Source organism: Hoplias malabaricus, chromosome 7 (assembly GCF_029633855.1).
Source record: "Hoplias malabaricus isolate fHopMal1 chromosome 7, fHopMal1.hap1, whole genome shotgun sequence".
Taxonomy (NCBI): domain Eukaryota; kingdom Metazoa; phylum Chordata; class Actinopteri; order Characiformes; family Erythrinidae; genus Hoplias; species Hoplias malabaricus.
The window spans coordinates 16,389,962-16,407,904 of record NC_089806.1 but is presented as its reverse complement, the minus strand read 5'-3'; the positions used below and the strand labels follow the sequence as shown (position 1 = coordinate 16,407,904).

The following is a 17,943-nucleotide window of genomic DNA, read 5'->3' as shown; positions in this document are numbered from 1 at the left end:
AGAGTCTGGTGATTAATTAGTAGCCAATGTACTCGGCCACTCAGATTTCTCCTCTCATAGATTTTAAACCGCTGCTCCTGTTGGACATGTGCACAAACCAGGACCAAATCCAATTTATTATTGACAGGAGATACTGATAGACCTTTATCCTTCGCAGTCTTGCATGAAAAAAACGTTTGACAATTCTCTCACAAAGTTTGGCAAAAAAGGACTTTGCTTAAAAGACAGAGACTTTGTTGAATGCTCTTTTCACATCTTTTATTTTCAGCTGCTAAGGGATGTTCCAAAACAGTGAAAACATTTGCTTTGCCCATGGCAACTTTCTTGGTGTGTGTTCCAGGCATCAAATTGCAATCAAGTGCGTCAGCGAACACATTGAGAATATTTCTTTTGGGCTTCCTTTCAGTTAAATAAAGCTACAATAGAATCAGCAATCATTCCTTGTCTGAAACTGCTTATCCCGGTCAGGGTCTGGAGACTACCTGGAATCACTGGGCGTAAGGCAGGGACACACCCAGGAGGGGGTACAAATCTATCACAGGGTGACACACACTCACACATTCACTCTAAAACAATTTTGAGTCACCAATCCACCTACCAATGTGTGTTTTTCTTTGGAGTGTTGGAGGAAACCGGAGCATCTTGAGGAAACCAATGCAAACAAGGGGGGAACACACCAAAATCTCCTCACGGTCACCCAAGTGAGGCTTGAACCTAAAACCCCAGGTTCCTTAAGCTGTGTGACAGCAACACTACTGTGCCACACTTAGCAAATAACAGATTCCTGGTTTTACTAAAGATCACAAAAATCTAAACTGCTCAGGAAATGGGTTCATATTTGAACTGATTTTACACTTATCTCACTTGACATTGAGCATGCAGGTCTTTCAGCTCATGTGCTACTACCCAGTCTCATTTCTGTGGCTTTCTATGGAGTTTATACAAACTATGTGTTCACAACTGAGCTTTGGTGTCCACAATGTGTGCACCAGAAAGTAAGTAGTGATGTCTACCACTTTTGCACCTATACTGTAGCAAGCTGCAGAACAAATTGTAGACAGAAAAAATCTGTCTTAAACAGATATAGATAATGTGTATTAAAGGAAGAGACACGGCTCTGAAGAATGTCTTTCTAGAGGCTCATGAGGTTTCTTTAAGTTTGAAACCATTTTAATAGGCAGTCATTGCAGCAGCCAATGAAAATCCAAGAATAAAATAGGAACACAAGCTAAAACAAGAACGATCATGAACTCACACACCAAACGGGAAGAGAGAATAGGGAAAAGGGAATTGTCCAGGGTGAAAGAAGGTATAAAGCTTGCTGGGCTAAAGGGACCATAACAACCAGAAAGTCAAAGCTAGAAAAGACTGGTAACTTCAAACCTGTGTGCATGATACATTGTATTTATCAAAGGCTGTTTTGTATTGCACTATATCCAACCAGGAGCTCTGCATCTCTAGTGCTGCTGGTTTGCTGGAATCAACACATGAAGAATGATCAGAATACATAACATCTAAACCCAGTGTACACAGACTGCACAGGTGCATCAATTTTTAAACAACAAAAACAACACCACCACCAAATAAACCCATCACATTGCCTTGTGGCCCTTCATTTCCATGGAGCTCATTTTAGACTTTAATTGCGTCACCTTTGAGCAATGTAAGGTTGGTGCCCCAGGACCCCAACTGGCCGAAAGACACATGTCATGGGCATCAAGGTCAAAGGATGTTGTCTTTGCAGGGACATAAAAAAACAGGGCCCCTGATGTGAGAAAAGCTATAGAGCCATTTAATCTGTAGCCAGAGGAATCTGAGGGACTTGAAGATATGTAATTTAGATGGGCTGCTGGTAGGAAGTCTAATTGCTATGCTTTGAGCAGTTGCAGCCGTGCTATAACTGCGCATGCCAGGACACGAACAGTGAGTAAATCGTCCAACTACCTGCTGAGATTACTTCTCAGCAAACATCTCACACAGCTTCCCAACTGCCTTCTCTTTTCCAGCACAAAGGAGGCTTGCACAGTAAAGCCTGGAAGACCCGGGTAAGGGGTGGGGTGGGGGGGAAGGAAGAGAATTGAATAATAAAGGCTTGGCCATGAGATCCAAAGCAAAGCTAGAGCCAGTAGAATCTGTGATTACTACAAGACTCGGACCTTAAATAGTAAATAAGAATGTAGTAGGGCTGTTACTATCTAACAAATTAACAGTGTATTTATCTACCAATTATTTGTGAGAGACTTAATGTAGTAAATATCTGTTTTTACAAACAAACATGTACTGAACAAAATAAAATCAACAAATAGCATGCCTCAGTTGAGGAAAAAAAACCCAAAGAATTAAACCCAGTAGCCAATATCCTCAAAACCCCCTAGTGGTCATTTCATTCTGCATGAGTCATAGAAATTAACTGTTATTTGTCTTTAATAGAATCTCACCAAAGCAGACTTTTTTTTTTTTTTTTTGCTGTGAAAACGGCTTAACGAGGCTTTAAAGCATATACAACACATCAGAAATGCATATAATTGTGTGTTTATATCTGGCTCTGGCTCTAACTGAATGAGAGACCAGTAGGAACATTTCAGATATGCATCTCATCATGCAAATTAGCAGCTAATCACTGCCGATTCATCAAGAAAGGTTAATTTAAATTGAATTTCAGTTTCAGATAGAGTAACTGAGTTTAACTGATTAATTGTGACAGCCCTAAAACCCAAGCAGTGCCATGCACCCAAAACACCCAGCTAAAGAGCTGCTATTAGAAAGGGGTAGGGGGGGTACTTACTGTAGCAAAGCCGTTTAAAACAATTATGAGTGAAATGAAGAGAGTTTTGGTCAGTGGAATTAAAGCCTGTTAAATCGGGGAGAAAACAATGAAACAATAATAATGAGACACAAAAACAAGGCCCAAAACAAGGCACTGCTGGCCTGGGTGCAATTATCGCAGAATAAACAGTCATAACTCTCACACCACTGCGTGCTATTAGTGGCAACATGGCATGGGAATTCGCACATTCTCGTCAGTGAGAGCCTCTATGTAACTCTGGCTGTCTCACTGTGTTTATAACGAGCGTTTGAAAATGAGACCAACTGAAGCGTTCCAAAAGGGCTGTGCCACAGGCCGAGAGCGAGAGGGAAAGGAAACGGACGTCTCTCACACACACACAAACACACACTAAACCGCTCCGTAACCTTGTTTGCTCTCTGGCCGGCAGTGCTGAGCTGAGAGAGCTCTCCACTCTGCGTCCACTAATTCCTGACCACTGACCCCAACTCCCCAAGGTTTGAACCCGACCCAGGACCATAACTGAAACAAAGAGGCGGAGCTTCCACTCCAGATGTCATGGCATAGTTATAGCCTTAAAACAATGCATGATATGTGAGTTTAAAAATGAGGAGAGCAAAGAGATGATAAGGGTGATAAGGGTGAGAAGGGTGATTCTGTCCTATATCTATCCTAATATATATGCATGACAAAGCACAACACAAAAAAATGGATTTGCTGTGGCTGAGTATACCTTGTTACCAGGGTTCATGTCTGACCCTCTCTTACCAGCAGAACACACACTTATTAACCACCACCACATCACTATCACTGCAGCGCTGAGAATGACCCACCACCCAAATCACACCTGCTCTGTGGTGGTCCTGTGAGGGGCCTGACCTTTGAAGAACAGGGTGAAATGTGACTAACAAAGTTTTGCAGAGCAACAGATGGACTACGGTCCGTAATTGTAGAACTACAAATGGTCAGTGGAGCTGATAAAATGGAGTGTAGAAACAAAAGTAATTTTAATGTAATGGCTGTTCGGTTTATAGTTTTAATTTGCAAATGCAGAGGCTCTTGACAACTAACATTACTTTTTTAATGTGAGAGTAACAGGTGATTTCAGTGTTAGGAATCTCACTGAAGTGGGAATTGAACACTGGTTTAGTCATACACACTACACCTCACCTCTGACTTTGAAAGCTATGCACTTTTGCTGTTTTTTCCTTGAACAAAATGAACAATAATAATGTACTAATATTTATCTAGGGTTCTATGGAGGAAATGCAATGCCTGAATGCACATCTGATTAGGACGCTTTATGAAATAATTCAGGAATTGCACTGAAAAATCTGCACAGTCAGCTTCATGCCCATAGAAGGTGCCCTTGGTCTGAACTGCTTTTATGCTGCTGTCATCCAAACTAAAATCTACCAGCCCCTGATTTCATATAGGCTTGAGGTGAAAATAGAAATACGCAGAGTGTACTAGTTCTAGGTAACAGAAGCTCCATATTATAAGGAGCTGAAACTTGCACTGTGTAAAATGCATTCTTAAGATCATCAGACACTTGCATCAAGTCATGTCATCAAATACACTGATGTGGTTTCTGACACTGCGTAACATATACAGCTAATGGCATAAACCAGGGGTCCCCAATTATTTTTCCTCAAGGTTCACATCCAACCAACATCGCAAAGTCAAGGGCCACTGTGTCATTCTCATACTATTTCATACAGTACGTGACAAGAGATGTTATTGTGGTAATCATTTTATTATTTCAATGATTATGATTATTAATCAGTCTATGTAAATAGGTAAGCCTAACTAACTACAGTTATTTGATTTTGCTCAACATTCAATGAGAGAAATGACAGCGGCAGGTTAAAATAAGAGACCTGAAACTGAGGTGGTGCTCATGGATTGGTTTGTTTTTTTTTTCTTTTTGCACCAGTAGCGTTAAGCCCTGGTCACAATAGGGTTTTTTTATTTCACTTAGGCTGTTTCTTAATACAAAGTACTTCACGTTCAAACTGCCATTCTTGGTTGTACAAACTTTGAAAAAGTTCATGAGTACATAGTTCTGAGGGGAGGATGCTGGATTGTCATTTTGTAATTGGAACGCCAACGTACTTTATGAGTCACAGTCTCTGTAGCGGGAAAAAGCCATCGCGCTGAGGTTGGTGCAAAATACATTCTGAGATATCTGACTCTCTCAAGTCTAAAGAAGTCTCGTCCCAGTACATTCTTGATAATACAGGCATAGCAAGAACACATCTGGGTATTTGAACTGTACTTGGCTAGATGAGGACTTTTAAACGGAACACTACTGGGGCTGTGACAGATGACGTTTCCCAAGAACATAAGAACACACAAGAGCACATATTAAGAAATAGCTTTAGCCTGGAGAAATGGGCGTGGCTGAGCATGAGGCCAGCGATCAGCGCTGTAAACCCGCCTGCATTTTGTCTCAGCAGTTTCACATCTGAAGAGCGCTGATATTCTAGTAGTGCAAAAATTGGAGGATTGGGGGAAGTGAGTAATTAGTTTACTGTAATAGGTAACACTACTGCTTTTCACACAGCAGACTAGAGAGTCCCAGCTCGAGAAGTAATGCCAGGCTAAACCAAGGAGAATCCTTGGGCAAGCCTCCTAACGCAACATTCTCCGACATCTGTATCTACCGGTATATTAATAACTGTGTGTCACTGTATTCTCATTTAGTAAATCACATTTAAAATACTAGCAGCAGTCATATTTATTTGTCAGCTTATCTTTATTTATTTATTCATTTACTTAATACAGGTGTACTTTTGCACTTAGAAATACATGTCTTGACTGATCTGATACATTTTGTTAGAAGGGGAAAAAATATAAAATAGATTTTTAACAATATATATATTTGTTTCCTTTATTCTTTCATTTGTTTCTCAGTACTGTACTGTTCACTTAAAATTTTGACTGCTAAAAAGAAATATCATAATGGCTTTAGGAAATTAAAAATCTAGCCCACTTGAACCTGTTTCATCTTAGGGCCCCATGTGGAGCCAGGAGGAAGAAATAAAGAAAAAAATAATAATGTTAAAAAAAAAACTTGGCGCCATAGTCTTGTGAGAATTGAGGCCAGTGAACTGGACTGGCTCCTACTGCGATTCTAATCAACACAGCCAGCTCAGTCTCCAGCAGTCCTCACAAGAGAGACACCACTACTTCCTCTGACCTGCTGTTGTCGTAGTAACATGTCTTCTGAAGCCCTGCTGAGCGCCATAGAGGACATCCTCCAACAGCACCTGCCTGCGTAACTAGGCAACAACAGCGCAGCATCATTGCAGAGTGGCTGACGTGAAAACATTCCGCTCACGGTCACATGAAAGAGGCAGTAATGATTTAAGATCATCTGACCGTTTCCCATTTCCTCTTTTTTTTATTTTATTTATTTATTTTCTTTAATTTCCTCTCTGGTTGGACTCCACCTTCATGGTGGTCTGAGGACAGCAGAAAAAAAGCCCAATGTACTTGGCTGGGATTCAGCAGCTCCATCTAAGGGTGGTCCCTTGGGGAGGTTGGGGGTGCTGACTAATTTAAAGTGTGTGAATATTGAATGACATGAACGGAATTAAACGCTGGTGAAAAAGTGCCAAGCACAGCCGCATTAAAGGCATAAATGACCCGTGTGCCTTGTGTGCTGCTGATGCTATTACACACGAGGCTCATTCCAAACACAGTCAGTAATCTCATTTCCTCCCTGCACACAAACAGCAGCACTGCAGAGGGACTGAAGTTTGTACACACCTGCTCATCGCACATTTCCTCTGAAATCAATGGTATTAATAGGGAGTTTGTCCCACTCTGCTGCAGTAATAGCTTCTGTACTTCTGATTAAGGAATTCGGTTACTTTAAGGCACAGCCACTGAGGACATTAATAAAACTAGACAATAGGGTCTAGAGGAGTCACACATGAAAGTAAGATCCCCCACTGCCATGAGTTGCTATTTGAGTATAAATCCACCAAATCTGGATTTTTGTGGCAAGATCAGACTTCGTCCAATAACCTTGGGAGTGGTTGGAGTGTTTTTTGTGATGCAAAGCTCATTAACAATATATTACATTATCACCATGCTCTTGCAGCTGGAGACCCTCAGACCCTCGCAGAAATGTATAAATATGTAGTGCAGAAGTCTTCAATGATACAATAGCTGCCACTGCTAATGCACCTGCCTGGCCAGGTATATACTGTCCACCCATTGTAAAACTCCTGGCCTGGAACCAAGGTCCTGATCTGAAGAACTCAAACTCAGAACATTCATTCATTATCTGTAATCGCTTATCCAGTTCAGGATCACGGTGGGTCCAGAGCCTACCTGGAATCATTGGGCGCAAGGCAGGAATACACCCTGGAGGGAGCACCAGTCCTTCATAGGGCAACACACACACACACATTCACTCACACCTACGGACACTTTTGAGTCGCCAATCCACCTACCAACATGTGTTTTTGGACTGTGGGAGGAAACCGGAGCACCCGGAGGGAACCCACGCAGACACGGGGAGAACACACCAACTCCTCACAAACAGTCACCCGGAGCGGGAAACGAACCCACAACCTCCAGGTCCCTGGAGCTGTGTGACTGCGACACTACCTGCTGCACCACCGTGCCGCCAAAACTCAGAACAGCTGACCTCAAAAAATTACTATAATTAGGGAACTGTTTAATAACTGAAAAGCTAACGTTTTCATGTGTAAATTGCATAACATTTCAAAGTTTCCCTTATACTTTAATGAAAATCATGTGTTACAAAAATACAACATAGGCTATGTATAAACCGTAGTTCATTACGTTTGAAAGGGAAGTGGTGGAGCAGTGCACATTTACTATGTATTTGTTTGTTGAGAGGGAAGAAAATCCCCAGTACTTTGTGTGAAATTCATGTAAAGAAGTCCCAATTCCAGCTGCTTACTGGACGTAAGCAAAGGCTAGAGACAGACATGAGCAATTTGGACTTTATTACAAAAAGAGCAAAGCAGAAAGAAGAAAAAAAAGCCAAGTCCTAGCCAGAGAAATAGTTTGGAGCCCAGAAGAATTAAACCCAGAGGCAAAAACAGAGAGAACCAAACAGAATTCTGTGCACAAAGACAAAATAGACAAAGATGCTCAGCTGAAGGAAAACAACATGGTCACTCTTCGCATCTATAGAGCCCTAAAACACTGTTTATCACTACAAACGCCACGCCTTGACCTACTGATACAAGCGCATAGAGCTGCTGCGAGCACATGGCTCACCTGTAGCCAATTAAAGCACATAACTGATATTAAATTGACCTCTCTTCTCAGCTTCAACACATGTATTTTCCAGTCATTATATATTTTAATAATAATAAATGTATTATTGTTTTAAAACATCCAGTTTGGGCCTAGTATTTGTATTCTCTCTATATTCCTTTCTAAATATATTAGAATAATTCTGTGTGACACCTGCAAGCAGTTACAGTAACAGACAAAGAAGTGATTGATATCATTGAGGACTACTTGGGAGTGGGGAGTGTGAGGGTTGCTTTATGAGGTTTATATGAAGAGAAAATATGCTGAGACAAGAAGCTCCAAACCTTTTGTTTTTGTTATACTTCCGTTATGACTAAAATATATATCTATGTTCCCTTTGAACATCTATCTACGTTGACTTTAAAAGACAGTGAGCATTATTATTGGTGCTATTGAAGCTGTAAGTGGACAGAAAATCCAGTGTGATGCATTACGCATGTGTGCTTTGAGGATATGCACGCGTATTTAATAATTCCATTTTCTGATGCAGAGTTTTTCCCCCATTTTACCTGCAAGGAACTTTTGATTAATTGGATTGAATGAAAAGCAGCAAGGTATATATATATATATAAAATTTTCTGAAGCAGCTAATGCGGACTCGCGAGTTGTAACATCTAATTAACATCCCGCCTCTGATAAAAACTTTCCACCTCTATCTCAGCGAGCCTCCCGTGGTCTCGAAGGCAGCGGCGGGGTCTGGGATGATGGCCTGACTGCTGCCCTGTTGCTGCATCTAAGTGGATTTCTTAATGATTTGATTTCAAAGGAGACATTCGCTCTCTTCCCACAGAGACGGGGGAACTTTGATCTCTCCCCCCACACTCTTCCTAAAATTTTAATTAATAGAGGAGACACCAGCAAAGAGCAGTCATTGCATGGCGAGCAGGAGATCAATCATATTGTAGTGTCCCCCTAATTCAAGGGGCTTCACCTTTTCAAACTATATATAAGAATCAATACCTTTTATGCATGAGAGTCCTGAGCGGAGAGTGCACAAATTAATGGGCTGTATATTGATCAAAGGCAAATTAAATATTAATTAGGGTAAATGGGCAGAGTCAATCCCCAGGACACTAACAAGTCTCATTTCATTTATCCAATCTGGCAAATTGAACCTGCTCAAAAAAATGTAAATAAATAAATAAATAAATAAAAAGAATCACTTCTTGGTCGAGTTTGAAATTGATCTTTCTTTTCTCCCTCTCCCTCTTTCTAAATGTGAACGAAATGAATAAATATTTGAGCAAGAAGAATCTCTTAAAAGATCAAGTGAGGATACAAAGTCCATTGAGACTTGTGGCGCTGCAGTGACAGGGCTTTTGCCCCTTGATATTTTGCCAAATGTTTTAAGAGCAGAGTCAAAATTACAACGCTATACCACATACAAAATAAACTTTTAATCTCCCTCTGCTCTGCAGTAGTAAACAAACTGTGCAGTATTTATTTATATGCCTACTGCTATGTACTGTATTGATAGTCCCTTAACCCAGTCTTAATTACCACATCCTCTTTGACTCCTTTTGCTCTTTTAAATCTGCTCCCAGAGCATTTAAAACATGTGCATATCCATATTCAGCAGTAAAATGGATCAGCATGTGGAATCATAGCTTTCTCTGTTCTCTATCACTGCATAAAAGAAGCATGGGTCTTTATTGATGCCACAATTGAGGGAGCATGAGTGCACTTTCAAAGAGTTCAGATTTCACATGAGAGCAAATAGGGAACATGTCTGAATGGTAAGGATGTTCTTGAGAATACTTTTGAGTGTTTGAGTAGTTTGAGGTTGAAGCCTGCTTTTAGATATTCATCTTAAGCAGAGTGCTTCCATTACAAACAGTTCATTTTAATGCTATACGCTTTTTTAGTTTCTGCCAATTCAACCGGGTAATAAGGACAACCCTAACCACCCAATGCTACCAGTGCATGTGGAGCCAGCATTAACAGCTGCAGATACAGCACAATATGCTGGAAGGACAATGCTAAATGTCCAGCTCTGTTACAGAAATGCACAGAGGCCTGTGTTGGATTGATGAAGGAGGTATGGCCATCCTGCTCAGCCAGAGCTTAGGCCTACTGTGCTCTCTTGGACTCTCAGATGGCTGAAGCCTCAACAGGGATCAAACTCAATCTTCCAATCTACAAACGAGGGGCCAATGTTTAGACAGCTGAGCCACTCTCAGCCCAAACAAGACTTCAGTGCATAATGCATCTGTTGTCTAACAAAATGTCCACCACGCCCCAATAATAACAATCAATAAGTTTGAGCATGGTGACGTAAAACCCAAATTTGCTGTCGTAGTGAACAAGCAACCAGGTTACCGTGAACTAAAAGCGAGTAGAGCAGAACAGAGTGGAGTAAAGTAGGTACGATACAATGGAATAAGCACCATTACTGAGTAGGACACTTGCCCAAGCAGGGATCAAATCCAAGTGTGCCATGTGGAGGCCAGCAGTGTTACTCATTTTCATACTGAAGCTGTTGTTCTTAAACAGGAAACAGTAGGGCGTTTTTACTCAGCATTAATGGGTTAACTGATTCCACAGTTCATCTCACCCTTCCAGTGGGGTCACATGTTAAAACATGGACTAGAAACAGAGGTGATGGAGCACACTGGGCTTTAGCCTTAAAACATCAGTGAACTGAAAGAGGCGGAGCAGTACGGCATGCTCAGCTGCACACAGCAATGTTCAGTACATTGCAGTGGGGAAAGTACGGCACATTCTACATATGAGCTACACTGAAGACCACGAACAATGTTCTTTGTTCCGGTCTCCATTCAGCTTGATGGTAAATGAAAGATCCTCCGGTAATGACAAACATTTACCACAAAAATATGTGCATCACGTACAACAACCATTCCGTTCCTATTCCAAGCCACTGTCTCCTTTCCCTCTCAGCAGACTACAGCTAAACATTCGTATCATCGCATTATTTTTGTTTTTCTTCCTTTCTATATTTTTATATATTTTATTGCAATTTTAGGAGGAATAAACCAATATAAAGTCTACTGCCAGTCAAAGTTACAAAGGATCTCTATTTCTGTGTATTTTTCATTTTGAAGATATGAGGTTTTACCATGGCAGCAATAAAGTATTCACAGGTATTAAAAATATAATGAACAGTATTAATAATAATAATGGTAGAATTCTCAGGGCAGGAATGATGATTCCAGTTACAATGTCTGCTATATCTGCTTAGCCGTTTATTTTAAGCATCATATACTTAGTTATATATTAATATAAATAGGAGTCTTTCCTTGATAGCATTAAGCTCACTGTTGTAATGCAAAGCAGTAACAAGACTCGAGACCACCCCCCGCCCACTATTTCTATAATAAAGCATATTTGTCAACTGAGCCACAGTAAAAAAATAAAAAAATAGAGGGCAAAAAAAAAAAAGCCTTCCGCTTGATTTAGCCCCAGCAAATGGATTTATTCTGGGTTAGTGGTGTTTATCCGGTTCGTTGTGCGGGCAGAGTCAGCTGGGAAATATGTGAGGAGCAGACCCAGTGCAGCAGAATGGATTAGAGCATGGAGCCGTTTCTCCCAGCAGCGCTCCGGCTCCTCCAGGGAAAATGCAGGAGGTGAGAGCTACCACTGTGGCAGCCTCATTTAAAGCATTAATAAATAAGACTGACACCTTCATTTCCCTTAATGTCTTAATTGCACAGATTTGGCAAAAGGTGGAGACAGCTGTGAGATATCAGGACCTCTTTAGATTGATCACGTTAAAAAAAAGAAAAATCTAAAAGTCTAAATGCTCTTACTCAAACTTTGCATGTTGTATTTCAATGAGGGTTTTATTTATTTATTTATTTATGTTTTCTTTTGGTAATATAAGATACACCTTCAGGGTCTTTTATAACACATGCTTAAAGAGCATCAATCCTTCATGTCATGAAGTCATTATACTGACACCTAGTGGCCTGGATGTGTCAGAATCTGTAACAAACTTTGAACATGCCCACTTTCATGTCTCACGTCTGGGACCCACTCTAAGGAGAAGGAACTGATTCATTCAGGGGCTACAAAGCAATTTGCTTCTTCATTCTTCTATGAGTGGCACTTTATAAAAAAAAAAAAAACAAGCAATAACAATAAGAGTCACAAATATTGTTTGCTATCAATTGTTTGTTATCTATATTTATTTTGATATATTTTTTTTGTAGCTAGAAGGAATGCAAAGTAAAAGTTTCACTTTTCAAAGTAACTGTCTGTTTTACTGCACATGTGACTATAACAATCATGGCGAACAGCCCATCCAGCACCTGCAGCAGTGAGAATCCTGGATCCTCAAATCCACTGAAAAATGTTACACAGAAGCAGCTCTAAGTCGTTATTTACTGTTGCTAATGCAAGGTGAGCCCTCAAAACATGGAGGATACTCCGCTTATGGGGCAAATCCCATTCTGCATGAGCCTTTTTAACACAACTTGTAATTATACACAAATGGAAATGGTTCCTTGTGGGCCTGCATTAATATTAAACTGGCTGTTACGCTAATTCTAATCCAGTAAAATGCTATGAATTATTCAGTAACCACCACTGGAACCTGATTTTTGTTTAGAAGTGCAGAAGGAAAGCTAGAAGCAAGGCCAAGTCACTGCAACTCAATTAGTGACCATTATAATAAATCTTAACAAAACTCTAACTACAGCTAACGAAAAATGACAGTGCACTGGTTTACCCCACCAACATAAGACCAGGCTAACTTACACAGATTGCGTTTCATCTTTGGTCTTGGTGCTACAGGTTAACAGTTAATTTTAAAGAGAATGTGACATTTGTTCACTTAGACCAGTTCCAGGTCTCATCTAATTTCTGTATGCAAATATAAGGCCTAGGAGAGTGAGGACTGGCGGTGGAGGAGAGGACACACTGAGAGCCTCTCGAATTTAATGAAGTCTACAGAGGAAATGCTGGTCCCTCTTAGCCTGGGGCTTGTCAGAAATGCCATGGTCAGTGCTGTGGTGAGCTCACCTGTGGTCGGGGGTGTCCGGTGACCAGGCAGGTGAGCTCCAAGGTCTCACCCTCTCGAATGGTGTAGACCCTCTCTGTGTAGCGTTCCTCCTCCACATTACATGCATGGCCGGAGTGCACGATCCGGACTGTAGGGGGAGCTGTGGACAGAACACAAGAAAAGAACCAAACGTAAGCAGCAGAATTCTAAATTATACAAATATAGAAACAAATGAATGAAAATCCCGCCATGCCATCAGCCGAACCGTCAGCAGTCAGTCGGAGCGACGGCTACAATTGGAAAGGAAATAACTGAGAAATTTGAACCTGTCCTGTTATCCTGTCTGTCTGGGAACGAGATAAATAGGAGACACTGAAGTATTAGGTCTGCTGCTCTTTTCTGTCCATTTATCAATAGACACGTTCCCAGTGACAGACACTATCAACACTATCAACCAAGGGATCTTTTTTTTTTTTTCTACTATGCTTTCCACTTCCATTGCACCTGATGTCCCTATTATCATTTGCTACATTAAGCGAGGGCTACAACAAATTAGGTCATTTTCACACGGATGCTCCATGGCACAGGGCACTCTTAATTCACAATAAAATAATGCCATCACTCCATATAAAAAAACAACAAAATTACAGTAGTCTAAGCACAGCAAAAAGTATAATAACTAAGCTTTGTTAACTTGATCTGAAATGTACTTTATCTTTTTTGTGTAGGTCATTGAAAACTATGACTCATTTGAAATGAGCAGCACACAATGTGCCGTGGTGTGAAGCATGTTCTTCACATGAAAGCCCTGCAGCTTTAAAAAAAAAAAAAAAGAAGCCCAATTCATTCTGACAGCCTCAAGAGCAGAGAAAGAGTAACATAACAGACGAATAACACAAATAATAAAGCAGTATGACAGATACATTGAATACTTCTTTAAAATCATTAAATACAGCAAATGTGAAAGCCCCATTATAAAGTCATTAATCTTTGAGGGGTTTTAGAGGAAGTGAAGTTTTTGGACAGTGGCACTCACTGAATTCTACTGTCAGCGCTCTTCTCTTTGAATGGAAGGCCTTTCATCCTCCCTGTATCTTCTCTAAGACTCAAGACCAGTGCTCAACAAAAGCAGGCTCGAGACTAATGGCAAAAGCCTCAGAATAGGAAGTTTCTGAGGGATTTATCTACAGAGACACAAGGTTTAGAGGGTGGTTTCCAACTTGTGGGAAAAAAGGGAAGGAATTTTAAAGTTCCAGGATCCCAACAGGCAAGTGGCATCTCTCCCAAAGTTCTCCCATAAAGAGACAAGTCCTCTGTTCCCACCTATACACACACAAACAAATACCGCTTTCTTTCAAAGGCTTGCAGCTGATATTGAGACAGGGGCCGACCAGAGGGATGTCCCAATACAATCTGAAAAACTGTTAGCAGAGCCGATCAAGTGCTGGTATCTGGTAAATAAAGCCCAATCTGATTCCACACTTTCCTTATGATGGACGCAATGGGATAAAACACTTCCACAGATGGGTCAAAGCCACTTTCCAAAACTTTTGGCATTGAAGCATAGTTCCTTCTGAGAAGGGATCCAAAGCTGTTGAAGTCTGGGTTCTGGGGGTGGCCAGGTTATTGCTCTGATATTTGTTTTTGTAGTTCTTTGAGCATCAGTCATGTGGACATCTGATTGTGGATCAGATCTAACTGTGGATAAAATGTAGCAAAAACTTGTGGATAAACAAATTTTGTACTTAATGAAGGCGATGTCTTTGTATTTTGCACAATTCTGAGCAGATTTGCCCGAGGGGGTAAACTAAAAGAAACACTTCATGGTGTATTTATCTTAAAAATTACAGCTTCAAAATCATAGTTGTGCTTCACTGACCACTGCTGAAAACCCTCCCCACCTCTCAATTGGTTTCAGGACAGTGCTGTAAAACTGAATTACACTCCGCAACTGTAGGGGGAGCCCAGGAGCAAATATACCAAACATTAGTGTTTCTTTAAATAAACTGATTCTTCATTGCCAGTATTATAAAATGACATTCCTGGGAGAGTCCACATATTTACTGTCGTTTTCACCCTGACTGTTATGATGATGATGTGCATTTTCTCTCATTCAATAAAAAGTGATGGAGCTGAGGAGGAAAGGTGAAGCTAGGAGAGGTAACACCTTTTTCACCTTCCTTCGCCTTCTGTCAGCTTTCACTTCTGTCAGCTTTCAGGCTGCTGCTTGCTCTAAGTTAAAGAAATGTATGGAGGGGAGCATCCCCAGAGCCTCTGTGCTACAGCTAATAAAAGGTGAGTGGTCTTTCCCTGTGCTCCAGGGAAGCCATCTGTGCCTTTTTTGAACCAGATTCAGGGTGTCTGTAACACTTTCTAACACCTCTCTCTTCCACCTGGGTCTCAGACCTCATTCACAGGCCGAGGTTGGGAGAGTAGCTTAACCTAAATACGAATAATGTTACCTTAATGAATAAACACAAGTAGTTTTCAAATAGGACGTTTTGTTTTAAGTGTTCACCTCTCCCTTGATGGTGGACGAAAAAAACAAAACAAAACAATGCTAAACAATTAAGAGTAAAGCCTTCACATGTCTGTTTTATTCAGTAGAGAGATGGAGATGAGAAGGAAGGGTCAAACAAGGAGAGATAGCCCCTTTTTCACCTCCCTTTCCTTTCTGTCAGATTTTTCTAATTCATGACAGCTGCAGGAGGCAAGTCTGAGACTTGCGGAGGTGTGTGAGGGAAACAGGCTGCTGCTTGCTTTAAAAGGAGACATACACGACTGTAATCAAAAAGCACTTTTTATAAAATTCCAACATATGATACAAATAAGTTTCTGTGGTAATTCAAACAGTGAATATAAACTTAAACATCATCCACGTACAAACAAAAGTTTCCCCTCTTAAACCTGCTGTTCCACCTTAACATATGCTCAGCTTCTGAATGTAAACAACCAGAGAGAACTGTGTTTACCCACAATCATTCATTCAAGTTACAAAATCAAGACTTACTAAATAATTAACAGTAGAACTATTGAATCATTTTGAATGTTTTAGCTGTCCATGTTTTTGTTTAGATCTGCCTTAGTAACATTAACCTCAGTTTGGAAAAACACAAAGCTGGACTCTAATACATTATGCAGTGAAACTGCATTAAAGGCATTAGCTGGAATTAGCATTATCTCTGCAGTAGTATCAGCCATTACCTTTGATGGAATCCCTGTAATTCATTGCCTGATTCGGCTGATTGCCCTGAAAGCACCACAGTGTTTATTGGAGAACACAAGCGGAGGTGAGCTGGATTTTAAAATGAAAACCTAACCACCACAGTTATTTCTAAATAAGACTAAAATCAGATACCACACTTAAGATTTGTTCTTGGTTAACTTGAGTAAACAATGCAACTAAACTCTAAACACTATAAGCACTGTTTTTGTGTTCTTTACAGAAATGAACACTGTCCTATCCAACATTATAGAAATACAAAATATAAAGTCTACCAAAGCCGATGCAAATGAAGCAGTTACCCAAAGGTGGTGTTCATCCATGCCTCCCATATCCCACACATGGATTAGCCTCTCTCCATTCCAAAGAGAACAGAGAGATTTGAGCGCATGACAGAGTGGGTGAGGTTCACGCTAGGCTGGAGCTTAAGACAAAAGAAGGCTCAGAATTAGACCCCGGGGCTCCACATCAACAAGGTTTAAAATCATTCTATTCCACCCAAGCCCACATCCCTGCTACATTCTGTCTGACCCAGGATGTGGAGCAGGCTGTCCTAGCAAATTGGAGTGGTGCTAATGATTAACAGTGATTGAATATCTGAATCTATCTGCACGGGAGTTGGTATTCTGCAGCGCCACTTTATGGTCATGAGCACCATTGGCCTACACTTGAATTACAACCACCTAGAGCTAACTCAATTACTCTGATTCGCAAATAGCAAGATTGATGTTGGCTCTTAATTGAGTCACACGTAAGGTACAGTAAATATAGGTTTCCCAATCAGAATGAGCATGCCACTATTAGCATAACGCTGATAGTCAGTGGTTAACCTATGTCAGGGGGATCTTCCCTGTGTTGATTCATATATTTATCACCACACTGCATACAGGAAGACAGTAGATTCTAATCTTGTGCTGAATCTTTTCCATTAAAATTAAGCTTCTAATAAAGATTGCAAATGAAGTATGATGTAAATAATCCATTAGCCATTAAATAAAAATGTCTTCTTTGACCAATGCTGTGACAAACTAACGAAAAATGGATCATTCCTGATCAATGTCAGTTCCTATTGGAATAGTTTGAGGCCAAAGGCACTGGGTGAAAGAACCTTTTTCATTGTTGTTGTGTATCATGCCCAAGAATCTTTTACCTGTTCTGAAATCACTGTAATGGGTAATATTTTTATTGATTACTGCTTTAAATATATTCACACTGCTGAAAGTCACAGTAAATATATTTTCCCCATCTCAGTGCTGATGCCGCTATTAGGATAAAAGCAGATGATCTGTTATTCAAATGTTGTTATTATTTAGTTAATATTTCACCATCACAGCCCACACATTGCAGTCATGCTCAAACCATTCGACACAGCTACTTGTACTCCCGTTAAAACCCTCATTATAAGTGAGGTAGACTGCAAAGCAGGTCTGTTTAACGCTAGTGTACTTTGTGCATTTGGAAAGGTCAATGTCTCTATAGTATGGAGCATAAAAATGGAAAAGGAAGAGGCCAGAGGGCACGAGTGAGCCCAGCTGTGCCCATGCCCCTGACCCTGGGCTAATAGTGACATGATTTCCCCACTGTCCAAGCAGCACAGAGACAGCAGCTCCAAGCCAATCCCTCTGGAGAGTCCACAAAATGGAAACAGCTTTATCTTACACCGCCAATCAA

General features: G+C 40.6%; 1 protein-coding gene across 2 annotated transcripts in view; it reads right to left on the bottom strand.

Annotated features, from left to right (window-relative positions):
• LOC136702251 (MAM domain-containing glycosylphosphatidylinositol anchor protein 2-like) overlaps positions 1 to 17,943 on the bottom strand; it is a 224,236-nt gene that overhangs the window by 136,897 nt on the left and 69,396 nt on the right. For both annotated transcript variants that reach the window (XM_066677224.1, XM_066677225.1), the window contains exon 2: positions 13,070 to 13,209. In XM_066677224.1, coding sequence (XP_066533321.1) covers positions 13,070 to 13,209 — 140 coding nt within the window. The remainder of the gene's footprint in view (positions 1 to 13,069; positions 13,210 to 17,943) is intronic.